Raw genomic sequence first — 27,115 nt, 5'->3', positions numbered from 1 at the left:
TGACGACACACTCCGTGAAGCTAACCTGCCCCCTAGCAGGTTTACTTCAACTAACCCTGACTTTCTCCGCCTCTTTGTCGGAAACCTGACTGTAGGAAGTGTCAGACATGGCGTGCCCCTTCCTTGAAGAGCCAGTAGATGTTGAAGCCCAAATTCTCCGCAGAGCTCTCCGCCGGGAGAGAGTGATTAGAGCGCGTTTGGACATTTTATCATTTCCTGATGATTTTCTGTGTGAACGTTACCGTTTTTCAGCACAATCTATAATTTATTTGAATAACATCCTCAGGCCTAATATTGCTCATGTGACACATCGCGGACATTCGCTCAGTTCTGTACATATTATTTGTATTGCACTTCTGTTTTTTGCAAACGGGAGCTTTCTGTATAATATTGGTGACGCTGAGCACGTTTCCAAGGCTACCGTCTGTCGGGCAGTCAGGAATGCTACAGTTGCACTGAAACGTCTCCTGTACTCGTTTGTGGTGTTCCCCGGTCATAGACCCACAAGATTTATCAAAGAGGGATGCCACAAAATTGCAGGTATCAGGATGAACGAAACTTAATTCATGATGTGATGATACTTGAACTACTACTTAAATTTTACATTTATTCTCACGGTTCCCAGGCGTGAGTGGCTGTATAGATGGCACTCACATTCCAATCATTGCTCCTTCAGCAAATGAAGGAGACTATGTGAACAGGAAGTCTTTCCACAGCATTAATGTACAGGTACATAGTTCCCTGTAGCATTTCAAACTAACAAATTATTTCATTATAGTAATGGATGCTAATTTGTTTTCTCTGCACTGTGAAGATCATATGTGATGCTGCCAACATTATCACAAATGTGGAAGCCAACTGCTCAGCCTCTGTGAGTGGTGGTGGTGGAGGACCCCCACCTGTTTTTCGGGCCTCCGCTTTTTTTTCTGTTGGCTATAACGGGTCAAATTTGAGCATACAGAGTAAGCAAATATGTACTTGTAATGTGCTCAGATAATTTCAATAAGTGCTTACAGAGGGGAAATTAATGTAGCCTCTAACTGCAATTGATTTACATCGGACAAACAGACCAAGCACTATGGCTCATAATACAATTACACCTCACCTGTTTGGACTATATTTTTATATTTCATTTTTACTTGCTGCCAGGAACGTTTGGGGCCTGTTGGGTTGCACCTGCGCTCACATCACATCACAAAATAAAATGTATGAAATAAAAAATAAAATAAAATATAATAAAATAACGTGTTAAATGGATGGAAATCCCTAGATCAATGTTTAAATTAACACTCACGCATTGACTCTGTCGGCTTTGTTTTGCCATGCATGCTCCCTTTCTTTTGCAGCTGAGGCTGTGTTACTTTTTTTCCGCAAAATTTGCATGTTATCGGCATATGCTGCCATCAGAATTTCGGCCTCAAGCGCTGTAAAATACATTGACCGCGCCTTCTTTCCCTCCGTCTCCATGGTGACTCGCTTAATCTGTGCTCCACTAATCAGGGCTTTATGTATCCTCGTGCGCGCGTTTAACTTGGGGTTAAAGCAACTCCGCGTTGACTGAACTAATTGTTATCAGCCTTTCTGAAACCGAATATTCCGAGTTGGACAGTTCGGGGTTACTCAATCCTGAGTATCGTTTTTCACTGAGTTTTCTAAACCGGCTTCCTGAAATAGGGCCCTGCTGTTCAAACCTGCTGTTATTGAAGGAAAGCTGTTACGGCCGAGAGGGCCAGGCAGTGGGTGTGGACTCAAATGCAGACACAGAGGGAGGCAAAACGGGCGTGAGCACAGAGTTTATTTACAGAGCTGAGCGAAGTTACAAAACAGAAAACTAAGAATGCTATAACCTATGCATGCTATGAACTGTGAAAGCTATGAGCGGAAAACTGTGAGGCAAGACTGTGAACGAGAAACTCTGAGGGCTGGATTCCACAGAGGGATCCGGGGGAATGGAGAAAGGGGGCAGCGGCTTGGAGGGAGGTGTGAAGTCAGCGTTGCAGATTTGGAGTGTCAATCGAGGAGGGAGTGTCCAGGGGGTTCCGGGTGAGGAGTGTCCAAAGCAGATCCAGAATAGGCTTGGAGTGGGGAGCTGAGCAGGGAGGCAGGCAGATGGGTCCTATGGCGAAAAAGGAAAGAAAACACGGTGAGGAGAAAAAACAGTAATCCAGAGTTCTCGCAAGGGCTTGGCGGCCTAGCACTAACATGTGTTAGCAGAAGATCTGGCAGGGGTCTGTCGTGAACGCTGGTCTTATATGCAGGTGACTTGATTGGAACCAGGTGTGGAAGCTGATTGGAGTCTCCGTCTGAAGGTGGAGCCCAGCAGAGTGGAAACACCCCGTATTCACCCGGACCATGACAGTACCCCCTCCTCAACGATCGCCCCCCGGCGACCGAGCAGACCCGGACACGCGATGAGACCTGTAAAAATCAGAAACAAGCGCCGGGTCCAAGATCAGAGACGGAGACACCCACGAACGCTCCTCAGGCCCGTACCCCTCCCAGTCCACCAAAAACTGCTGGCCCCTGCCCCTCCGCCGCACGTCCAGGATACGCCGCACCGAGTAGGCAGGATGACCATCGACGAGCCGGGCGGGAGGAGGGGGGTCGGAAGGAGGGCACAGAGGACTAGACAACACCGGCCTGACCTGCGAAACATGGAACACCGGATGGATCCGCAACGATGTAGGTAATGCAAGCCTGACTGCTGCAGGGCCGATTAGCCTGTCAACCTTGAAAGGCCCGATATAGCGCGGAGACAGCTTGCGGGAGGTTCCCTGGAGCGGGATGTCCTTAGCCGCCAGCCACACCTTCTGCCCCGGAGAGTAAGTAGGTGTCGCCGTGCGCCGCAGGTTGGCGTAGTGGCATTGGCGAGACACAGCGCGCAACAGCGCCTCACGAGTCCGCGTCCAAGCCCGGCGGCAACGCTGTAGATGATGCTGGACCGAAGGCACAGCAAGCTCGGCCTCCTGCTCGGGGAACAGAGGTGGCTGGTAACCTAAGGATGCTTCAAAAGGCGAAAGACCCGTGGCTGAGGCGGTGAGTGTGTTATGCGCATATTCAACCCACGGTAAGAACGTGGACCAAGAGGCTGGATTCTGGGCAGTAACACAGCGAAGAGTGGTCTCAAGTTCTTGGTTTAAGCGCTCAGTCTGGCCATTGGTCTGTGGATGGTAGCCTGAGCTCAAACAGGGCTTGGCCCCCAGGGCCGTACAAAAGGCTCTCCAGGCCTGAGAAGCAAACTGGGGACCCCTGTCAGACACGATTTCCATAGGGATCCCATGGAGTCTGAAAACATGTTCCACCAACAGTTTAGCTGTTTCCGAAGCAGTGGGCAGTTTATCTAGAGCTATGAAATGTGCGGCCTTGGAGAATCTGTCAACTATGGTAAGTATGGTAGTCTTCCCTGCCGAGTCTGTAAGTCCCGTAACGAAATCCAACGCAATATGAGACCATGGCCGGTGTGGGATGGTTAGTGGTTGAAGCAGTCCGTAAGGACGGTGATTCCTGGACTTATTGCGAGCACAAACCGTGCAAGCAGCTACGTATTCACGTACATCCCTATCCAATGTTTCCCACCAAAAGTGTCTCTTCAGTAGCATAGCCGTCCGGCCTCGGCCCGGGTGACCTGCGAACTTGGCCGTGTGAACCCATTCTAACACCTTGGAGCGGGCTGCCGTGGGTACATAGCGCTTGTTAGCAGGCCCAGTGCCCGGATCAGGTTCTGCTTGAAGAGCCCGCTGAATGACGGAGTCTACCTCCCATGCGACAGCCCCCACCCGACAGCTGGCAGGGAGTATGGAGGGCACCCCTGACTGCTCTGAAGCAGCTTCGAACTGGCGGGAGAGAGCATCTGGCTTGATATTCTGGGTACCTGGGCGATATGAGATAGAAAAGTTGAAACGAGCAAAAAACAGCGACCAACGGGCTTGGCGTGTATTAAGTCTCTTTGCATTCCGTAGGTATGTTAAATTTTTATGGTCTGTCCAGACAATGAATGGGTGCTCAGCCCCCTCCAGCAGGTGCCGCCACTCCTCCAATGCCAGTTTCACGGCAAGCAGCTCACGGTCCCCAACATCGTAGTTTCTCTCCGCCGGAGACAAGCGGCGAGAGAAGAAAGCGCAGGGTTGTAACTTTGCTGATGGACCAGTGTGTTGCAACAACACTGCCCCCACTCCAACATCTGATGCATCCACCTCTACGATGAAGGGCTTGCTGGTGTCGGGCTGAATTAGCACAGGAGCGGTTGCAAACAGCTGTTTTAGCTTGTTGAAAGCTCTGTCGGCCTCAGCAGACCATGTGAATGTGTGCTTGGTAGATGTGAGGCGTGTTAGGGGTGCGGCTACCTGACTGTAGTTCCTGACGAATCGCCTGTAGAAGTTGGCAAAGCCCAGGAATCGTTGGAGTAGCTTGCGGGACGTGGGCACCGGCCACTCTGTGACTGCCTTGACCTTTGCCGGATCCGCCTTCAGCTGCCCCCCTGCCAGGATATAACCAAGAAAAGAGACTGACGATGCATGAAACTCACATTTTTCCGCCTTTATGTACAGCTTGTTCTCCAATAAGCGCTGGATGACCGCACGGACATGAACATGATGTTCCTGGAGCGATCTGGAAAAGACGAGTATGTCGTCCAGATACACGAACACAAATCTGTTCAGAAAGTCCCTGAGCACATCATTCACCAAAGCTTGAAAAGTGGCTGGGGCGTTCGTTAGTCCAAAGGGCATGACCAAGTACTCGAAGTGGCCCAGTGGCGTGTTGAAGGCCGTCTTCCACTCATCTCCTTGCCGGATACGTACCAAGTGATAAGCATTACGCAGATCCAGTTTTGTGAAGATAGTGGCGCCTTGCAGGTACTCTGACACGGAACTAATGAGTGGCAATGGGTATTTATTCTTTATGGTTATGTCATTGAGACCACGGAAATCGATACACGGTCGTAGCGACCCGTCCTTCTTACCCACAAAGAAGAATCCAGCTGCAACAGGTGAAGACGACGGTCGAATTAGTCCAGCAGCAAGTGACTCTCTGATGTACTTCTCCATAGCAGCACGCTCTGGTTTGGATATGTTGTATAACCGGCTGGAGGGCAAAGGAGCCCCGGGGAGAAGGTCTATGGCACAGTCATACGGTCTGTGAGGCGGCAAACATTGTGCCTTACTCTTGCTAAAAATCTCTTTGAAATCGTGATATTCTAGGGGCACCCCAGTGAGATCGGGGGTGGTTTCATCCAACGCATAGGGCTCCTCGGGACCCGGGGGGCACGCTGACATCAAACAGTTAGAATGGCAGAATACACTCCAGCTTGTTATCTTTTGTCCCGACCAATCCAAGTGTGGATTGTGCAGCTTTAACCAAGGGTAGCCGAATGTGAGGGGAGTGTCGGGCGATGAGAGGGCGAAGAAAGTGAGCTCCTCCCTATGATTACCTGAAGTGATTACAGTCACTGGTTCTGTGTGGTGAGTTATTTGTGCAAAAACCTGGTTATTGAGTGCTCTCGCTGAAATAGGCGGGTCTAACGGCACCAGGTGCAACCCTAACTGTGTGGCGTAGTCAAAACTAATTAGGTTTTGCTCCGACCCGGAGTCGACCAGAGCCTGAAGGGAGTGCATGACACGGTTGATAACTAAACTGACTGTGAGAAGCAAACGGGGTTTGTCATCACTAAGAGAACCGCCCACCCGTATCCCCGAATCTACTGGCGGGCTGGCCCTTTTCCCCTCTTAGGACATGCTGCGATTAAATGTTCGGTTGACCCGCAATAGAAACACGCGCGTGCACGAAAACGACGCTCTCTCTCTTCCGGCGTCAGCTGAGCGCGGCCTATCTGCATCGGTTCCGGCGCCGCGTCTACGACGGGGGGAGAGGCAACCGACACAGGCAACTGCATTATGGGTGGAGCTGGCACCGCCGAACACGGAAGTGGACGGAGGAGGGAACGTTGGGGTTTGTAGTTCCTTTCATACTCCCTCTCTCTCAGCCTGTTGTCAATACGGAGAGAAAGGGAGACTAGCTCCTCAAACGTAGCGGGCTCATCCCGAGAAGCAAGCTGATCCTTCATGTTATCATTCAGGGACTGTAGAAATATTCCCTGCAACACGTGATCCGGCCACCCCGTTTCCGCGGCGGCCGTACGGAAGTCTATGAGGTAATCAGCGACACTGCGGCGACCCTGGCACAACTTTAACAACTTGCGGGCCGAACTGCCCTCAGAGACAGGATGAGCGAATGTCCTTTTAAACTCACCCAGGAAGTTATCGTAGGAGCAGGCTTGCAAGGGATGGCTTGACAGGTATCCTTCCGCCCATCTTAGAGCACGATCCCGTAATTTCCCTATGAAATAGGAAACCCGAGCGGCGTCGTCAACGAAGGTGCGCGGTGAGCGGCCGAATACCAGGTCGCACTGACGCAGGAACCCCGTGCAGCTCCCCGGATCCCCAGAAAAAGATTCGGGCTCTGGAGATGATGCGTCGCGAAAAATCAGCCCACTTTGGAGCGCGGAAGCCGAGGCGGGGGACGAAGCAGACGGCTGAGTGACTTGTGCGGGGACCGCGGGTTCGGGGGCGGGACGCGGCACGGGCGTGAGGTTAGCTTGTAGGGCTTCCAGGGCAGCAAAGATCTTAGCCTGTCCCTCACCAAGGTCTTTCTGCGAAGCCAGGAGATATTGAATGGATTGCTCGTGGTGACCTAGGATGGCGCCTTGTTTCTGAATGGCAGTCCGCTCTGCGTCTGCTGCGTCCATATTGTGGCCAGATCTTACTGTTACGGCCGAGAGGGCCAGGCAGTGGGTGTGGACTCAAATGCAGACACAGAGGGAGGCAAAACGGGCGTGAGCACAGAGTTTATTTACAGAGCTGAGCGAAGTTACAAAACAGAAAACTAAGAATGCTATAACCTATGCATGCTATGAACTGTGAAAGCTATGAGCGGAAAACTGTGAGGCAAGACTGTGAACGAGAAACTCTGAGGGCTGGATTCCACAGAGGGATCCGGGGGAATGGAGAAAGGGGGCAGCGGCTTGGAGGGAGGTGTGAAGTCAGCGTTGCAGATTTGGAGTGTCAATCGAGGAGGGAGTGTCCAGGGGGTTCCGGGTGAGGAGTGTCCAAAGCAGATCCAGAATAGGCTTGGAGTGGGGAGCTGAGCAGGGAGGCAGGCAGATGGGTCCTATGGCGAAAAAGGAAAGAAAACACGGTGAGGAGAAAAAACAGTAATCCAGAGTTCTCGCAAGGGCTTGGCAGCCTAGCACTAACATGTGTTAGCAGAAGATCTGGCAGGGGTCTGTCGTGAACGCTGGTCTTATGTGCAGGTGACTTGATTGGAACCAGGTGTGGAAGCTGATTGGAGTCTCCGTCTGAAGGTGGAGCCCAGCAGAGTGGAAACACCCCGTATTCACCCGGACCATGACAAAAGCAAGAGAGAAGGGAGCTAAAACAGCTTGTTTCACATAGTGAATCACACTAATCACAACACTAAGCTCTTAAAGCAGGAAATGAGCATAATTCTGCCCCTTTTCCAGATGATCATGAGAGGCACAGAATATTTTTATCTGTTATTTAAAACAGCGGTTCCCAACCCCCGGGCCTCAGACCGGTACCGGTCCGTGAGTCGTTTGGTACCGGGCCGCGAGAGTTGAGGCTCAGGTGTGAAATGTATGGTTTTCAGGGTTTTTATCGGTTTTCAGCGTTATTTTGTTATCGTTTTTATCGTTTACTCGGTTTTCCTGGGTCTTTTCATGTGTGTTATGAATAAATCTTCTTTTTTTCGGTACCGGTACTAGTTTTATTTTGTTGTATTTATCCGCGACACCTTAAAGGCCAGTCCGTGAAAATATTGTCGGGCATAAACCGGTCCGTGGCGCAAAAAAGGTTGGAGACCGCTGATTTAAAAGACATCATTAATCGTTAAATTAATGACAGCGTAAATATGAGCTGTGTTTATGAGCTGAATAGGAAAGAACGGGATTTGTTTGTTCCCTTATGATAATACTGAAATATGATAAAATTTTATACTCAAAATGCATCATCTTTACTAATATGCACACACACGCACTAGCAGGAGCTTAGTTACCATGGTTTCCATCATCCACAGACAACGGTTCCTCTCTCTCACTCTCTCCTTCTCTCATATTCTCTCCCCATCCCCCCGCCAGGCTCTTCTCCACGGACAACAGGCTGCCAAGGACAAGAGGGGCTGCTGCTCCCATCATGCTTTGCAGTAGGAAGCAGGAAGAAGCCAGATATTGTCAGCAAGCAGCAAAGTGGACAACAGTACAGAGGAAAACAGACTGATAGTGAACGAGGAGGCAGGACTCAGGGAGTTATGGCCAGTGTTGCCTTCAGGACACATTCAAGCTCTTTCGCTCTGGGTAAGTCCTGCCTCACATTGCTTGTGTTTAACCAAGACTGTGTCCGAAAAGCATGATGAAGCATGTAGATGGTGGAGCAGGCTTGCAGACATATGCATGCTGCCGGTGGATTTAAAGGGGCAGTGCAGTAATCCTTTCAGATGGAAAAAGATAAGGGTCTTTACTGAAAGAGACAAACAAATGCTACAAGACTGAAGAAACTGTCACTTCAAAGACGAGTGCAATATCAACAGCGCAATAGTGACTGAGTGAAGATAAAGAAGCAAATTACCACATCTCACTGACAAATATGCCATTCAGTCTAGCATATAATGCATTGAGGGACACACCCACACACTTGCACACATAGAGAGACACAGTGTCCTTTACTGTGAATTTCAGCCCTATTTATTATCCCTTGCAGACTTATTTAGATAACAGCAACAAGCAGATAACAAACAATCTGTGCCAAAATTTGCATGTTTGTCCCTCAGGAACAATTAATCTGAAAAAAAAAAAAAAAGCTACAGAATCTTAAAAAGTTTGACATATTCCAATTATGTTATCATTGCACTGTTTCACTGGAGAATTTCAACACCTGATTACATTTCTTTGGTCTTACTCTTGAAGGTTTTGACTATAACTACATCAAGTTTAGAGTTTTAAAAACTTCTTCAGAGCTCCTTTGTTGTTAAAACAACATATAAATACTATGATTTAGCCACCCCTCATTCACACCCCTGAGGCAGGGAGGACGTAATCGGTCATGTTTGTTTGTCTGTATGTTTGTTTGTTAGCAGTCTAGTGTGCTCAGTTTTTAAGATATGTTCAAACTTTGTCAGTAACAGCTCAAGCTGATTTAATTTTGGTGAAACCAATCAAGGTCACACCAAATGTGAAAATCAGTAAAAACATTATATTACCCACAGTGTTTTTATTCATTGTCTTCAAATTTAATGACAATATACTAGGCCGTGGGAGACATGAATACCCTGACGGGCTAAGCATTTGACCTTGAACTTCATTGTTAGTGAACAAGGTCAAAGTTCACCTAGACAAAAAAAATCGAGTAATCTATCACAAATATGGAGCGAGCATGTACAGCATGGAGAGAGCAACTCGGCTCCAATCACAGAGGTAAAGATAATAAAATACAACAATATGGTATGTAATGTTTCAAAGTCATGGGTCAGACAGCAACATGTTGTAATAAAAACAGACTAACGGCAGCATGTTGTAATAAAAACATCATAAACATCACTGTTTTAGTATAACTCTTGCCCTTCTGGGAGGGGCAGTGTGCACTCAGAGTGCTCTTGTGTCATTTTGTTTAGCTAAAGTGGGAAATAAGTACAAGGATTTTTCTAAAGGGCAAAATTACACGGAAATACGGTACATTATCCAAAAACAGAGTTTGTACATTGCTAACAAACTTGAAAGTCAGTATTTGATTTGACCATCTTTATTCTTTAAACACAGCCTGAACCCTCTTTGGCAAGCTTTCTTGTAATTTCTTGAAGTCGTCTTCAGGAAAAGTTCTCCAGACTTCTTGAACAAACATTATAGCTTTTTAATTAATATTGACTGTCTTTTGTTCTGTTCTCTGTCAGCATGATCCCAAACTGCCTCAGTAATGTTCAGGTCCAGGCTGTGGGGAGGGAAGGATGATCTGATATCCTCGTGTTGGTGTTGTTCCCAGACCATCATGAAAATGTTGTTCCAGGTTCACCATTGCAAGTGACCAATCACATTGTTGTGACGTTATTCCTTTGCGTGCCAAGCCATTTGTGCATTTATGAAATTCCAATGTTGCAAGGACAATATCAATTCTGCTTACTGTTTATTAAAGGGTTAGGGTTAGGGTTAGGGTCAGGGTCAGTTGATCGGCGGACAGAGGCGGTTTCACGCAGCTTAAGTACAGTTTTTTGTTTTACGCCGGTTTTTCCCGAAGTCGCAAAAGTATGACGTCACAGGTGCCTTTTTGGTTTTGCTTTTACAGCTTTCGCGAAGCAGGTAACGCCTTGTCACAACTAACTTCTAGTTAGACTTGTATTTCTAACTGATCCACCTCATGTTGTGTAGCTTTCTTGATTTTATTCTTATTGGGCTACATGTTTATTTATTACATAGATTATACAGTACTCAAAATTCACCTTTTTATATAATTGAGTGTCTAATTATCTGGGCTGAAACCAATAAGAAAGTTACAGACTATATTTATATGAAGACTGGTTATACTTGCTCTATTTGATGTATTTTAACCATATATAGTACTTATTACAGAAGTAACACCTGCATACGTGTGAAGAAATTGCTTTGATTTTGCCACCCCATCTGATTTCCATGCCACCCTAAGAAAATTTCTCTAGATCCGCCCCGGTGTCCAGTCTTTTTTCTTGTTTCTTAAGGTCATGAATTTCAGATACTGTTCATCTGCTACAGATAGTTTTAGGCCTGCCACTTTCTTTGACATTATTTGGAGATTGAACAAAAAGAAAAGTGACCAAATTGAGAATGTTTGTAACAAAGTTCCTAAAGATATAATTTAAAATTGGTTCTTTTTATGTGTAGAAACAACACTGGTTAGACTCAGGTGTGTTTTTTAAGTTTGAATGATTCAAATGTCAGTGATAAGTAGCTTAACAAACAAATCGGTTTCCTCTGAAAATTATCAGTGCAAAGATTGGATTGAAAGTCAGTGAAAAAGCAGCCAATGTTTAAAGAAGAACTCTGAAGGACCTTCAGAAAGCCTGCTCACAACCATTTTTAAAAATCACAAGAAAGTCTGGCTCCTTGGAAGCAAAATATAAAGAAATGAAGGGTTGCTCAAGAAGAGTTTTTTTTGCACAGCACTGTAATTGTCGTAACACATGTTTTATGTTGATTGTTAGCATTAGGTCCTGTACAGCTACATTTGGACATTTAACATTTATTGGATGCCAATTTATTCCTTTGGAATTCTGTGGATTTCATGTACTCAATGCATGAAGGCTCTGTTACCCTTGGCTTAACTCTCTCATAATTAATTCATTATTATTAGTAGTATTAGTATTTTATTTAACAGGATAACACAGATTCAAATAACCAATCCATGAACGCCACCAGGTATTTTGGAATCATCAGATAACCTGACGGTCATGTCTTTGAACAGCTTTAAACCTAGAGTCTTCTTACTATGAGATGACAGACTGATGATTTGTTTTATTGGTTTACTTATGTAACTATCATAAGTACACTATCAGTTTCATAAGGTTACTTAGTGTTTTCTTTATTCTACTCCATGGTAAAGTGCTTTTACCAATTGCTTTTCCCCCCATTATCGTTTTTCTCATTAATGATATCCTCGGGTTTGTTCAGTCCACATTTAGATAGAAATTCTTCATTCAAAATGGGCTTAATAGTTTTGGCCCCTCGTGCCCTGCCAAGCATTTATCTTCATATTAGAAACCCTCGGTCACAGGTGCAACAGAAACAGCAAAACATCCCTGGAGGCTGTTTGGATGTTGAATTTAGCTATGTGACAAAGTGTGGCTATTAAATGGTTTTATTAGCAGTATGTCATGTTCAGCTTTCTGTTTTGTCTACCCAATTGTATTGAGGTTTACAGTCCTACATTGATGTAATAAAATAGTTTGCAGAGTCTGAAATGTAGCTTTTGTTTGGGGTTTTTTTTGGCAATTTCTGTGATCTCACCTTGGGGTAGATTTGCTGGGACATCCACACCTGGGAAGACTGGCAACTATTTTGAATATTTTTCACCTGTCAGTTTAGATAAATTTAGACACACCCGAATGTCTGTGTAAGCATGGGCCATTAATTGCCAATATTCCCCTTTTCATACTCCCAAGACACATACAGCAACTGAACGCTGGTACTGTCAAACTCACGATCTGTTAATCATTTGATCGATTAATCAAGGTCCTACGAAAACGTTATTTTTCCCAATATTCTATAAAATGTTTTTCTACTCTGTGAACTCAAATCACTTTTTACTACATTTAAGGTTCAACCATTCATACAGAACTTCTGTGCCATCAAACACCTGTCATATTCAGACTCTGTATCTTGTCCATGGAAACTTTAAAATGCAAAGCGAACCACTAATTTGATCAGAAGACCAGCTGAGACCAAGAAAAAGCGACAGGTACAAGCATCAATGACAATTGATACTGTGATTATCTGATTAGGTCAGAAACATCATTTAGAGCAGGACCGGGCTGGCTTGCAAATGCACGGCAGCATTAAGACAGCTTAAATATTGGACCTAAATTAGATTCACCAAGTGGATGTGTGAAAAGGCATCAGGACAGCTGTTAGCTGATGTGCAATAACGCTGAGATCAGTTGGTGTCCCAGGATTGTGATTGAGTTTATTTAATAAAATGCTTAATGCCACACTTGCAGACTCTGTACAATGCAATTCACCAATGTTTCATAAACATCTCACATGCAAAGGCTTATTGGAATGAGCTGCTAATATAAAACAGATTAAGCTGAAATATAACAACTGCTCATCCACACGACCTCACACTTCACAGTGCACTGCCTTGGAATATAGTGATGAGGTATGAAGTGGAACAGCTGCATAGAAATGCTGGTTTAACCTGTTAAAGTGTAATAAGCTCAGTGCAAAGATACCAGGACTGTTTTCCTGATCGTTTTAGAAAGATTTTAACCAGAGTAACCGAGTAATTTCATTTGAGCCTGGAGCAACTCTCACAGTCCCCCATCAGGCGAGATCGCCTTTAAAAAGCTACTGATTCAATCAGTAACACAGCTACTGAGTCAGTATAGGTTCCTCAGCTTGTAAAGGGCTGGTGTGTCACAGTTTCTCTGCAATATTCAGTCAATGCACTAAAACTGAAAGTTTTCAGTGTTCGTGCGCACTGCTGCGAAATGTTATGTTGGCACATTTTGACTGCTGAATTTGTTTTTCCACCTCCCAGGTGCCTTTTTGGTTTTGCTTTTACAGCTTTCGCGAAGCAGGTAACGCCTTGTAAAACAGTATGTATATGTTTATTTTCATCAAGATCTCTGACAAATGTAGGCAAAGTGTTGCCTTCCCTTCTCTAGTGACAGGGATTCACAATCTCTGTGGAAGATTTACATGCTAATGAAGCAATTTGACACCTGCAGTTGCCTATGACTTGAAAAAAGCACATGTAAATTGGTTAGTAAGATACTAATGCCTTTTTATCCGGAAGCACAAATACCATATTTATTGTAAATCCTAATTAAATGTGCTTTGATGAAAAAAAAATACTACCATGTCAGATTTTTCTTTATATTACACAATACTGAATTATTTTTAAATGATTATATGTGTGTCTATTAAGAACTTTAATCAATTACCGAACCTTGTACCTTATAAAATAGCTGATATAACCTCAGATTAGATTAAGGTGCTAATTCATTAATACGCTATTGGTGCAATGTTACTCATTCTGTGTGTGCTTTGTGTTTTTTAATCCAGTCATATAGGAACAAATCATTGTTTAAATCATTATGCAAAGACCACTTAACTCACAGGTGACATGAGTTTATTTTAAGGAAAGCTGTTTCCCAGCAGCAATTCTCTGCTTGTCACACCTTAGGTTCTGTTTGCCTTGTAATCCACTCTGTCTACAAGATATATTTAAATACTATGGATATGTTGACACAGAGTCTAGGTCCATTTTAACATTGCAAACACAATCACGGCCCGAGCCATCCAACAGAGTGGATAAACACTGTGATCCAGTAAAAAATTGACTCAATTTAACCTCTTGCCAACAAACACACTTGCATATAAATACAAGACCCACCCACTCCCAGCTATCAACCCAGTAGGGAGGGAACAAAGCGCTGCTCTTATCTCACCATATACATTCAGCTCTCACATCGACTGGTCTGACTGCTTGCATGACATCTGAGATTTGAGGACAGGAAGAGAAAAATACACTCAGAGTTGACTTAAATATGACACAGTGAAGACGGCTATTTGTAGTTGTGCCAGTGACTCTACAGGTGAGTGCATTATTAAATTTCACTGACTGGAACTTTTCTATGAATTTGGATTTGGACGTAGAGGAAATTCTGGCTTTGAAAGCTGAGTTTGTTTTTCACTGGGAAGCACAGTTCAAAGTTGTTCTTTATAGTGAGAGTAGTTAGTCTGCAGGGAACAGATGTCTGTGTTATTTCAGGAGTTTTTGTAATTATTTATTCCCCATTTGCAAAGGTTTTGAACACCACAGAGAAAGGTGTTTTATTTAGTTCCACCCATTTCAGATTAGAGATGTTTCAGCGGTATTAATGATAAATTACACCTACTGCGCTAAGCTGGCATGGAGCGGTTGTGTGACAATTTAGCTTACTCAGTGTTTTTCTCTCTAGATCAGCGGTCCCCAACCTTTTTTGCGCCACGGACCAGTTTATGCCCGACATTATTTTCACGGACCGGCCTTTAAGGTGTCGCGGATAAATACAACAAAATAAAACTAGTACCGGTACCGAAGAAAAGAAGATTTATTCATAACACACGTGAAAAGACCCAGGAAAACCGAGTTAACGATAAAAACGATAACAAAATAACGCTGAAAACTGATAAAAACCCTGAAAACCATACATTTCACACCTGAGCCTCAACTCTCGCGGCCCGGTACCAAACGACTCACGGACCGGTACCGGTCCGAGGCCCGTGGGTTGGGGACCGCTGCTCTAGATGTTATCCTCGCTGTCATTTTTGACATCACATCTGTGTGAAACAATTCTGGAGCCTGACTTAAACGAGTGTAATGACTTGCAAAAATGCCGGTTCTCTGACTTGAGGTTAGCTTCAACACAAGTTGCCTGCAGAAGGACTGTTGGCTTTGGAAGACCTCAGATTTAGTGCTCATTATGTGGAATGCCACATTTTCTATCTGTGTACTTTAGGTCACTGCAATACTATGAAAGTTTCTGCGTATGCACATAATATGCAGACCTGGCATAATTTAGTCACTTTTTGTGGTATACACAAATTTATATTTTGAGATTAAATGACAGCTGGGATGGACTCCAAGGTGAATTCTAAGCAGCTGAGAAGTGCTTTCATCACATGATTAAAGGCAGAAAACTTTGATTAGAAACGGCTGACTGTCACACCTTCAATCAGTTGGTTTCGGTGCTTTTCGGGGCTGACACTGAACTAAATGAACTAAATTTGTTTGGGTCCTCAGTGTGAGTTCTATTCCTCAAAGCAGTTAATCTTTACAGATTGTATCTGCTGGCGGGGGTGAGCTACCAAGCAAACAGCAAGCCAGCTCTTGATTTCTTTTTATGTGTTTTTCGTCAATGAGAACGGTCACAATTTATCTCCTGTCACTTCTATCAGTTAGAAACTTCAGGTGAGATTTATGATACCCACATGAACATAGACTTGTTTGTTGCTTCAAAGGAGCCGATTCTGTGCTGCCTGAACAGTTTTTGCTCGCTAAACAAAACTACCCAGAGACAGCGAGTTTAATAAAAAGCAACATAAAAGTTAAATATGAGCAAAACTAATCAGAAACAAAAACAGCAAATATATAAAAGATAAACAATTCCTATCAAGCCATTGACTACATAACAGCCAGCGCTGCCACAGGAAGTCTACAGTAAATCACAGCACATGTCAGCGTTCTGATGGCACAGACAGATTATATGTCACTTGGTTTTTTTTATGGTTTCTGAGACATGTTATCTTAGCTGCAGCGCTGCTGCTACTGTATTGTTGAACACCAGGAATGTGCTGACAAGTTAATATCTATATATAAATTATACTCGGTGCAACTGTAATGGCTTTTAAAAGCTAGTTGAACATTATGTGTTTACAAGCGACAAAGCTCTGATAATCTTCCCTAGATATTTAGAACAAAAAGGTTTTTTTTAAAAATTAGAGGTTTGGTTAATTTAACACTTCAGTAAATAGTATTGAGGCTTCATTCCAATAAATGTCAAGACCTATGCAGTCAAAATGCTGAGTAACTAATAAGCCTGTAAAACTGTGAAATCATAATGCTTTGCTTATAGGTCAGAGCTGATCCTGATCCTGATGACATTGAAGGAAGAAAAATCAAACATAGAGTGGCCTACTAATACACCTAGCTCAAAAAACCCTGTCCTCCACATAGTCCTCATTTATGAAATAGCTAGCCAGCGATAATGGACCGTCTGCTGCTTAAGAAGCAATGATTAAAAAGGGACAATACAGTTTAATTATGATTTATTGCAGCGGTCCCTCGAGTTATGTTCTAAAAATAACCCGCAATGAGTGAAATCTGCGAAGTAGCCAGTTTTATTTTTTACAATTACTATAGCTGTCTTAAGGCTGTAAAACCCCTCACTACACACTTTATACACTTTTCTCAGACAGGCATGAACATTTTCACACTTTCTCTCGTTTAAACACTCTCAAAGTTCAAACCTTGTAGAAAAATAAGTCCAGTATTATAGAATGAAACCAAAGGCATCTGCAGGTGACGACGTTTCGTCGACCTTTTTGTTTTTGTTGGGGAGAAAACTTACAAGCATACAGTACAGCACTTCAGAATCACACTGTTTAACCAGGTGAGCTATAGCAGCATCTGTATAGATAGTGGATAATTTTTTTCATTCATCCCTGTCACCAAAAACAGTACCTAAAGCATTTTTTTTTTGTTTAATTTGACTTATTTTGAGTTAGTTATTGTATGTGGTGTAATAGTTAGCCCATCAACCACCTCGTGACCTTCTGTGCTTTGGGACAAATATGTTGCTATGCTACATTTAGACACTTTTGACCCAGTTTCACTGCAACTTGAAAACCTATGACAAATTTTAGAGTTAGAATTCATGTACTAAAGCGTAGTATGTATAGTGTTTCATGCCTACTTTAAGCTAGGTGATAATAAAAAGAATCTAGCAAGCTCATACTGACAATTTCAATTTTATTTTCATCATGGCTAGTTTTAGCATGCTAAACAGCGCAAAACACAAGTTCTGCAGGCATTTGGACTGCATGTTTGTGCAGTTGTTAGCTCTATTGTCTCACAGCAAGACATTCCCTGGTTCTGTGCTGAGATTGCATATTTGTCCTTAAGGTTTCCTCTCACAGTCCAGAGAAATGTGAGCTAGCTTAATTGGTGATTCTAAATTGGCAGTAGATTTGAGGCAGAAAAGTGCTTGAAGTGTATCAAATATGGTTAAAATATTGCTAAAATGACCTGATGATGTAAGTGCTGTTGCAAATTTCATTCATATTTGATCAAACGTTTCACTGAACAAATGTGTCAAAACACATTTGGATTATTGTCTGGGAATCTCACATATTTGGAGGCTATAAAATATAAGGATAAGGATAAGTCATACATGATAGCTGTAAGATTAGGCTTTGTCCTTTGAATCCCTGAAACAATTTTCATGGTAATAGTTTTTAAGAAATTTCACTAAAAATACCAAATGTTAACTCAGTGTTGCACTAGGTCAAAATATGAAATTCACCACAGTCATTAGGCTTCATCTACTGGGAGCTGTAATGGTTTGCACATGAGTGAATTCACTAAACTATTGGAATGTTAGATATGACGAAGTAAACTCAAATGAATGCAAGCTTCCAACTAGACAAACCTTAGTTTTCTCATTCATTTTCTTAACCCCTTACTCAATTTAGAGTTGCATGTGGGGCTGGAGTCTTTTCTAGCTATTATTGGGGGGGAAAGGCACTACTGGATAGGTCTATCCAACATATGGGCTTTCCTTTCCATTTATATTTCTCTTTTCCAAAACCAGCACCAGGGATCATTTTATAACGACTGCAGTCATGTTTTGTTCTGTGTTTATAAGGCCATTGTCAGTAATTTCCCATCGCTTTGGTCTTCAGTAACCTTGCCCCCACTCAACCCCAGCATAGCCACAATTAAAGAGTGTAGGGGTATAAGATAAGCTATGTTTCACTTGTGCCTTACATCATATCACAATTTAACCTTGTCCATATCGTATTTAAATCGTGTGTGTGTGTGTGTGTGTGTGTGTGTGTGTGTGTGTGTGTGTGTGTGTGTGTGGTATGTTTGCTTCTAGACAGTGAGGAAGTTTAACTTAATGGCACATCTTGTCATGGATTTTCAATGGAGCTAATTAACCCTTGCCCTGTTGTTAGTTTATTTACAAAGAAAGATAGTGTTAAGTTAATTCATAACCCCGAGTGAACGTTCTCACACAGAGCTCTGTATCAGCAGTTTAAAGGACGTGGAAGAATGCACAAAGAAAAAACATCAGCAAAATTACACTATGTCATCACAAAAACGTGGGACCGTTACAGAGAACAGCATTTGCATGTCATGAGAACTGTGACTTAAGGAATCCTTAAAAGATGGAGTCCAAGCTGAACTTTTGGATGAAAATGGTTTAAATGGACCATTCTGACAGCCGTCAACAAATTTGTTAGATCTCAAAGTTACAAACAATGCACTCAAGTAGGAATCACTGGATATAAAACTGTATTTGTCCCTCTCTTTCGCAGGAGCAAAGCTGACCACTTCATCGTCAACGCTTCCCTTTTCCTTACACTGTGCTCCCTCTTCTTCCTCTCTGAGACCATGGAGGAAGCTGCCAACACCACAGAAACCCCACCGGCCATACCCATTCTCTTGGAGCGACAAGTTCGCCAGCGAAAGCCTGCAGTGTCAGTCCTTAAATCAAAGCTGAAGCAAGCTGTAACTTGCTCTGTGCCCAGAATCCGATCCACCCTGTCAGGGTTTTTCCCTGTGATGCGCTGGTTGCCTAAATACAACATTAAAGAGTATGTCTGGGGTGATGTGATGTCTGGGATGATTGTAGGTATCATCTTGGTACCACAGGCCATTGCTTACTGCCTGCTGGCAGGGGTGGAGCCCATATATGGCCTATACACCTCGTTTTATGCTAACATCATCTACTTCCTCATGGGGACATCCAGGCATGTGTCTGTAGGCATCTTCAGCCTCATGAGCCTCATGATTGGACAGGTAATAAATCAGAATCTGGTCAATCTCCCACGTGCATGTTAAGCATGCAGCTAAAGATTTTATGTTGTCATTTTCTTTTTTCTACAGGTGGTGGATAGGGAGGTGTTCAAGGCAGGTTTTGACCTCAGTGAGGACTCAGCAGTGTCTAATATTGATGTCCTTAATGATACACTGGGCATAAACCTCACAGTCACTAAAGTTCACACTGTGGAGTTAATGGGTATGCAGTGTGGGAAGGAGTGTTACGCCATCAGCATTGCTGTTGCTGTTACATTCCTGGCTGGAGTCTACCAGGTAAAGAGCACAATTGTTTTTCTGTGTATTCTGTTTTTCAAGCACCTTTGTTGGCAAGATGCACACACTGATACAGTGCTATGAACAAGTGTTGGCCCTCTTCCTGTTTTCTTATTTTTCTGCAGATTTGTTGCAGTTTCATGTTTCTGATCGTCAAACATATTTTATTATTATACAAAGATAACCCGAGTAAATACAAAAATGTAGTTTTACGAACGTTGATTTCACTTAATAAAGAGAAAAAAAGTTATTAAAATCTATCTGACTCTGTGCAAAATAGCAATTGGACCCTAAACTTAATAACTGGTTTTGCAGTCCTTTGCAGCAAGAACTGCAATCAACCATTTGCAATAACAGACAATGAGTCTTTCACATCACTGTGGAAGAATTTGGCCAACTCTTCTTTGCAAAATCATTTTAAATCAGCCACATTGGGGGTTTTGATCATGAATAACCGATTTAAACCTAGCTAAGCATCTCGATCTGATTTAAGTCTAGGCTACTCCAGAACTTAATTTTGTCATTTTCCATCAGAATTTTCTGGTAGAGAACAGAATTCATTCAGTTCCATCAATTACAGCAAGTCACCCAGATCCTTAAGCAGCAAAGCAGCCCGAGATCATCACACTACCACCACCATATTTGTCTGTTCTTTATTAAATGCGGATGTAGTTTTATACCAGATATAATGGGATTCAAACCTTCCAAAAAGTCCCCAAAATCTTTGGAATGGTCAGGATGTTGTTTGATAATCAGAATCAGCTGACTGGCCTGTCGACCGCACAAGCAGCGACCTGGATAAGATGAACCTTTGCGCTCTTTTTGGTCACCAGTGGTTTTCACTGCCCATGGATGCCATTTTTACCCAGTCTCTTTCTTATTGTTGGATCATTTACACTGACATTAACTGAGGCAACTGAGACAGTTCTTTAGATGTTAGTCTGGGTTCTTCTGTGGCCTCCTGGGTGAGTCATCAGTGTGCTCTTGGAGTAATTTTGGTAGGCCGTTCACTCCTGGGAAGGTTCACCACTATCCCAAGCTTTCTCCATTTGTGGATAATGGTGTGTGGTTTGCTAGAGTACCAAACCCTTAGAAATGGCTTTATGACACTTCCTGATAGATATCAATGACTTTGATTCTCAGCTGTTTATTTAAATGTATTTAAATTGTGGCATGATACATTTCATTTTTAGCTCTTTCAGCCTACTTCAGTTTGTCAGACAGGTTCTATTGAAGGTATTTTTTTTATTCTGCATTTTTCTTAGTAATCAGGTCAGGGTTTAGCTAATGTAATTGAACTTGGTTTTTCAAAAAATGGGCTCAATCACAGTTAATTCATGATTTAACAAGGGAGTAATTACTTTTTCACACAATGTATGCAGCCTGACCAAGTGTTTCATCCGACTACAGTGATAATGCTTTAATTAAGGATGGTAAAATAATACAGCACAGTTAGACGATGTGTTTCTGTGGAAGGGTCATTATTATGATGATGATCTCACAGCTATTGCATTAGAATTTTTCCAGTTTTCTGGTATTTATTCTTTTCCTTTTTGGGCTTAAATTTCCACACGTCACACTGGACTTTGGTTTCTATATGCTTCTAACTTGAACCTTTTTCACAAATCGATCAAAACACCTGCAGCCACTTAACAGACCAGCATGTTGTTTTTTTTTACTCTCTCTCTCCTCTACATCCTTGTCTCCTCGGCAGGTTTTGATGGCAGTGTTTCGACTGGGATTTGTCTCAGTTTACCTTTCGGCTCCCATGCTCGATGGCTTTGCCACCGGAGCGTCCTTCACCATCCTGACCGTGCAGGCTAAATACCTCCTGGGTTTAAAGATTCCACGTCACCAGGGCTATGGCACAGTAGTCGTTACCTGGTTCAACATCTTCTCCAACATTCACAAGACCAACCTGTGTGACCTCATCACTAGTGCCATCTGTATCTCAATATTAGGTCAGTCACATTTGGATACGTATATAATATCAATATAATGTAACCTGGAAAAATAAAATTTTCTTTAACATGGATTTTTATTTCACAATACATTTTTATTTCAGTGGCAGCAAAGGAGATTCAGGAACGCTATAAGGATCGTCTGAAGATGCCTCTCCCCACTGAGCTTGTAGTAGTGGCCGGAGCTACACTAGCCAGTCATTTTGGAGAGCTGAACAGCCGTTATGGCTCTAGCGTTTCTGGTCACATCCCCACAGGGTTCATGCCTCCCCAGCTGCCCTGCTTTAGTCTGATGTCCCGTGTGGTGCTGGATGCCATTCCTTTGGCAGTCATTAGGTAAAGTGAAACCAGTTTAACAGCAGGTTGACTTTGCAGGAACATGTGCCTCTAATCTTAGTTATTACAGATACATATCAGTAGCCACATTATTGTCTGGGCGGGATGCACGACTTTGAGTTTTGACTGGGCTTTCCTTTCAAAACACACACACCTAAGGTCATTTCCACCTCTATTGTTTGTATCTTTTTTAAAGGAAAGTGGTATGGGAAGTTAGATTCTTCAAACTGCTGAACTTTCTAAAAAGCCTTCTTGATCCGTTAAATAATGTTTGATAAGTTGCTAGAAAACATGCTGACCTCAGGTGAGATGAATTTGCAAAACCTAAATATTCACCAAAAATATTATTTTTGTCTTGTAGTTTTGCCTTCACGGTGTCTTTGTCTGAAATGTTTGCTAAGAAACATGGCTACACCGTTCGTCCCAACCAGGAGATGCTGGCTATCGGCTTCTGTAATATCATTCCCTCCTTCTTCCACTCATTCACCACCAGTGCAGCACTGGCAAAAACAATGGTGAAGGACTCCACAGGCTGCAAGACACAGGTACATTTCTTCTTTGACCTGAAGGAATAGTCTAAAATCTCTCACTTGAAGATCTTGGAAAAACGTGTTCTCACTACATTTAGTTGTGAAATTGCTGGTGAAAGCAAGTGACGTACTAAAAATGCCTTGGGGAATACCTTCTGAGTTGTAAGTCATCACTGGTGATAACCCTAACCCTAACCTAAATGGACTTTTTTGCAAAAAATGTGAATGTTTTTTGATGTACGTCCATTAGATTGATTATTTTCTTTTTTTGCTGATTGCCAAGACTTAGTCTGATTACCCAGGGTTAGGTTCATCACTGGTGACAGCTCAGACCTCCACGTTATTATCCTGCTCAAACTTTCCTGTGAGAGAAAACATTTTCTTGTAACCTTTTTCAAGTCTGTCCTGACGTCAAGTGTGCGGTGTTAGTATTTGTGTGGTAATTTGATTTCTTCATAACTATCAGCTCTGTCTGTCTTCTACCATCTCCACCAGGTGTCAAGTCTGATCAGTGCCCTGGTAGTCCTCCTTGTCCTCCTCTTCTTTGCACCTTTCTTCCAAGCTCTCCAGAAATGTGTGCTTGCTTGTATCATAATTGTTAGCCTTCGGGGGGCACTGAGAAAGTTCAGGGATGTACCGGCTAAGTGGCGTGCGAGCCGAAATGACGCCATCGTTTGGCTGGTTGCCATGTCAGCCACGGCTCTGATCAGTGTGGAGCTGGGCCTCCTTGTAGGAATAATCTTTTCCATGATCTGCTTCATCTTTAGGACTCAAAATCCAAAGGTAAGCAAATAAGGTCATTTTAAATGATGCTTATACTAATAATTGGAAAATGATTCAAGTAATTGTGAATAATCTCAACACTCTGGGGTTTGATGTCAGGTCTCCCTCCTGGGCCGGGTTGATGACACTGATTTTTACGAGGACTTGGAAGAGTATAAGAACCTTGTGGCACCATCTCGGGTTCAAATATTCCGCTTCCAGGCTCCTTTGTACTACGCCAATAAGGAGTCTTTTCTCAAGTCTCTCTACAAAGCTGTCGGAGTCGAACCCTTCTTTGAGCTGACCAAAAGGAAAAAGGCAGAGAAGAAGGCCAAAGATGCGTCTGCGAAGCAGGCCAAGGCGAACGGAGAGAAAAATAACGGAGATGTTGTAGTGAGACTGGTCCAAAGAGAATTGGAGTTTCACACAATAGTTTTAGACTGTTCTGCAATCCCTTTCATAGATTCAGCAGGCTTGGCTGCTTTTCTAGGGCTGGTCAAGGAATATAAAGGGATTGGCGTGAGTGTGCTCCTTGCCTGTTGTAACACTTCACTCATTGATACCCTGCAGAAGGGAAAATTCTTTGGTAAGAATGACGAAGACATGGGCAGCCTTCTGTTTCACACAGTTCACGCTGCTGTTGTCCATGCTAACAGGGCAGCTGCAGCCACAGAGAGCAGGTCAGAGGACTCTGAGGTGTAGGTGAGCCAGAGGAGAAAGAGAAAAGATGTGCCCGGTTCATTCCTCTGTTTGATTTCCCACTGGTATTGTGAAAAAATGTTTAGGCAGTATCAGTTTGGGCATTAGATAGCTCTATGATGCTTTTTATAACCCTTCTTTTTAGAAAACAGTGGAAAATATATTTTTAAGCTTTGTGCCTATTAAATTTGATCCAAAGCCTTCTGTTTCAAAGATATAAAAAAAAATGGATTCAAGTTGGCAATGAGCAACGCAAGCCAGAGGAAATGAACGATATGGTGAAGACACATATCCAGTGATAAACCAATGAGACAGAAATGGCTTAAAAAATATAACAAATTTTCTGCTTTTAAAAGTAAAAAAAATTGTAAAGGTTTGAAATCCAACTTTACTACATGCATTTTTAAAATCTTTTTCAAGTGTACGTCATTATATTTTTTCCAAGTAAGATGAAGAAAATGTGGTCCAAAAAGAGCTGCAGTAGGTGTTCTCAGTCAGTAGCAGTTTCGTTTTGTTCTGTCAAGTCTTCTCTTTGCAGGAAAAGGAAATGAGCTGGAGGAGTAGCGACACAAACAAACACGTAGCTTTTTAACTTTTCAGTGCTAATGACTGAATATAGACTTTTGCAATTAGTTTTCAGACAACAGTTTTACATAGTCTAGAGTTAAGTGAACCTGAATTTTTTTCAGGAGCTACCCCTGAAAAAGCATTAGTGACATCAGTAAATAAGCTGTTAAAGCAGAGCAAGCACTGATGAACTCTGAATCTGTGCATGCTTGCCTGTAGTGTATAACTGGATGGATGTTTGCTTTTTTTCATTCCCAAGCTAGTTTCCACTCAGTTTCTGGCTAATACTCTGTGTGCAGTTTTAGTACAACACACATGTGCCACAATATGAAAGTATTATTTATTGCAATGAAAGATAAGTCAGTTCAGTTTACATACCTTGAACCTCTTGGCCAAAGTCCGTAATGGCTTTAACCCGGGGTTGTAGAATCCAGATTTAGAGATTTATCTAAGTGCCAGCTATTACCTTGGACGTTAAATCATTCATAAAAGGCTGGTTAAAGTTTTCCTGACACCAGGAAGGAAAGTTATACGTGACACACGAGGACTATGTGCTTTTCTCAGTGTGGTTAGGTGAGGGTTCATTACAACATGCTAGTACTGTTGGACCGTTCCAATGGCCCAAATGGGGAAAAACCATGGAAAGAAATGGTAACATATGATTAAGATGTATATGGGGACTTTGCTCAGGTGAAAATTAAAACAAAAACTGGTGCCTTGAATCGACGGCAACAGGTGATACCATAAACGTGGACTGATTCACTGCCATTGATTGTTAAATTCTCACTCTCGTATCTTTGCTAAACCACAATTTTCCTTGATCTCTTTAAATCTTTCAATTCAATTCAATAAACGTTATTGGCCCCGAAGGAAATTGGGTAATTTCTTTAAAATTTAAAAATGAATAATAACTGAGACTATCTATGTCAATAAAAAATGATATGTTAGGCTGAAGTGTTGAAAAACTGTCACTGTAATATGATGTGGACATGAGACAACTGTAAATTTTGAAAATCATCATTTTCATACATTTATGTTGTCATCTACCATTTCTAAGATTTTTTTTTTTACTGGAATCGTGATAGTGACTTTTGTTTTTAGCAGGAGTTTCTTTGATTCTCGTCTTAGAGACAGCGTTGACGTTCAACATCATCAAATGTTTTTTAATGTTTAACACTTAGATTAAACCGTGTCTTTAGAGAAACACCTGTGGGTGTGATTTATTATTACAATTACTAATATTATTGTTAATTAAAATTGGTTAACAAACAAAAGGATGTCATATAAAGAGAGACTACTTATCATTTTGATAGAAAAACATGTATTCAACCTACAATGGCCAGTACTTTATACTTCGTAACTGAGGAAGATCATTCTGAAGTTGTTTCACATTATAAAGATGCAGCTTTTTGCAGATTGGTGTTTGTGAGCTCTGCCTCTCTAACATGATTCGGTTTAAACCCAATCATATTACTGACCTGTTACAAAACAGGTCAGTGTTACAACACCCTTAATTGCAAAATATTCCTCCAGGTTTTTTTTTTCCTTTTTAATACTTTAGCACTTACTTTTCAACCCTTTTGTTGCCCCTGTCTTTTTTGAGATGTGTTGCTGCCATCAGATTCAAAATGAGGTAATATTTTTTCATGAAATAGTAAAATGTCCCAGTTTAAACACTTGATATGTTTTCTATGTTCTACTGTGAATAAAGTATAGGATTTTGAGAATTTAAAAATCACTGTGTTTTGCTTTTATTTACATTTTACCACATGACACTTTTTTTGGAAAATCAGGTTGTAGTCACAGTAAATTTAGACCTTCATGCATTTACGTGTACAATTCAGACTCTTGTTTCATCTACTCTGTTTTTATCTGGATAGTTAGATACATAAGTATCCCATCTCCTTACTCTGCAAGGAGTAAAGAGACAGATACAAAATTCAATAGATAAAAAAAATAGAATAAATAAAGATGAAAACTGGAAAAAATAGCTGCAAAAAAGCAAAAATAACACCAGAGAGAGAGGGAAGAGACCCCACCATGGTGTGTGCATACAGGTATGTGTGAGCAGTAAGTAACTTTCTAGGACATATCTATGCGTATTGTTTCTGTCAGTTAACTCAGATTAGCAAACTGAGTCGGGATTGCTATAGGCAACCGGCCTCCAACGTTTGATAAATTGTTTTGAAGTCTCGTTGAGTATGTTATTTGTTCCATCTGATATATGCTTCAGGTCTGAGCCACTTAACTGTGGTACACTTGATTGCTTCAGTTAGAAATATTCCAAGATATTATTTAACTCTTGCATCACTGCCCTCTGGTAGCTCACCCGTCATCTATCTTGTGATACAGCCGTATTAATGTTAGTTTCCCATGTGAAGCATATTGCTTAAATTCATACTCAAAAACATCATATTGAGATGACTTTAGTTTGCTTCCCAGTTTGCAGTTTATTAAAAACTCTTTCCTGTTTATTAGATTTAAGTCTTTAGTTGAAGATGCCAGTAGGAGTCTATGTAGGCTCTGTGATAGGGAATGTGAATTCTTCTTTTAGCTATTCAAACCACTTAAAAAGCTTGTTGTAGGTAAGCTAGTACATACTCTGACAATCTTTTGATTTTCTTTGCATCAGTCCATCTCAAAC

The 27,115-nt window shown here is 42.3% G+C and overlaps 1 protein-coding gene across 2 annotated transcripts; it reads left to right on the top strand.

Annotated features, from left to right (window-relative positions):
- Positions 1-8,228: 8,228 nt before the first annotated feature.
- slc26a1 (solute carrier family 26 member 1) lies at positions 8,229-26,196 on the top strand. 2 transcript variants are annotated; one of them, XM_085413647.1, is made up of 8 exons: positions 8,229-8,365; positions 18,839-19,322; positions 19,410-19,616; positions 21,331-21,577; positions 21,682-21,913; positions 22,275-22,458; positions 22,939-23,226; positions 23,326-26,196. In XM_085413647.1, the coding sequence occupies exons 2-8, from the start codon at positions 18,915-18,917 to the stop codon at positions 23,905-23,907; spliced, it is 2,148 nt and encodes a 715-aa protein (XP_085269773.1). In that variant the 5' UTR covers positions 8,229-8,365; positions 18,839-18,914; the 3' UTR covers positions 23,908-26,196. The 2 variants fall into 2 exon arrangements, with proteins under 2 accessions (XP_085269773.1, XP_085269772.1); XM_085413646.1 differs by lacking the exon at positions 8,229-8,365 and adding an exon at positions 14,211-14,349.
- Positions 26,197-27,115: the final 919 nt, after the last annotated feature.

This window comes from Rhamphochromis longiceps, linkage group LG7, assembly GCF_057381845.1.
Source record: "Rhamphochromis longiceps isolate RC_006_pf linkage group LG7, R_longiceps_female_GT1.1, whole genome shotgun sequence".
Classification (NCBI taxonomy): domain Eukaryota; kingdom Metazoa; phylum Chordata; class Actinopteri; order Cichliformes; family Cichlidae; genus Rhamphochromis; species Rhamphochromis longiceps.
Note: the sequence above shows the minus strand (reverse complement) of the source record. Positions and strands in the feature narration are given on the sequence as shown.

Excerpts from the sequence above, each read along its gene's own strand:
- slc26a1 (XM_085413647.1), top strand. The coding sequence starts at position 18,915 with ATGGAGGAAGCTGCCAACACCACAGAAACCCCACCGGCCATACCCATT. Across the intron at positions 19,323-19,409 it reads TGAGCCTCATGATTGGACAG|GTGGTGGATAGGGAGGTGTT; the intron begins GTAATAAATCAG and ends TTTTTTCTACAG. Across the intron at positions 23,227-23,325 it reads TTAGGACTCAAAATCCAAAG|GTCTCCCTCCTGGGCCGGGT; the intron begins GTAAGCAAATAA and ends GTTTGATGTCAG.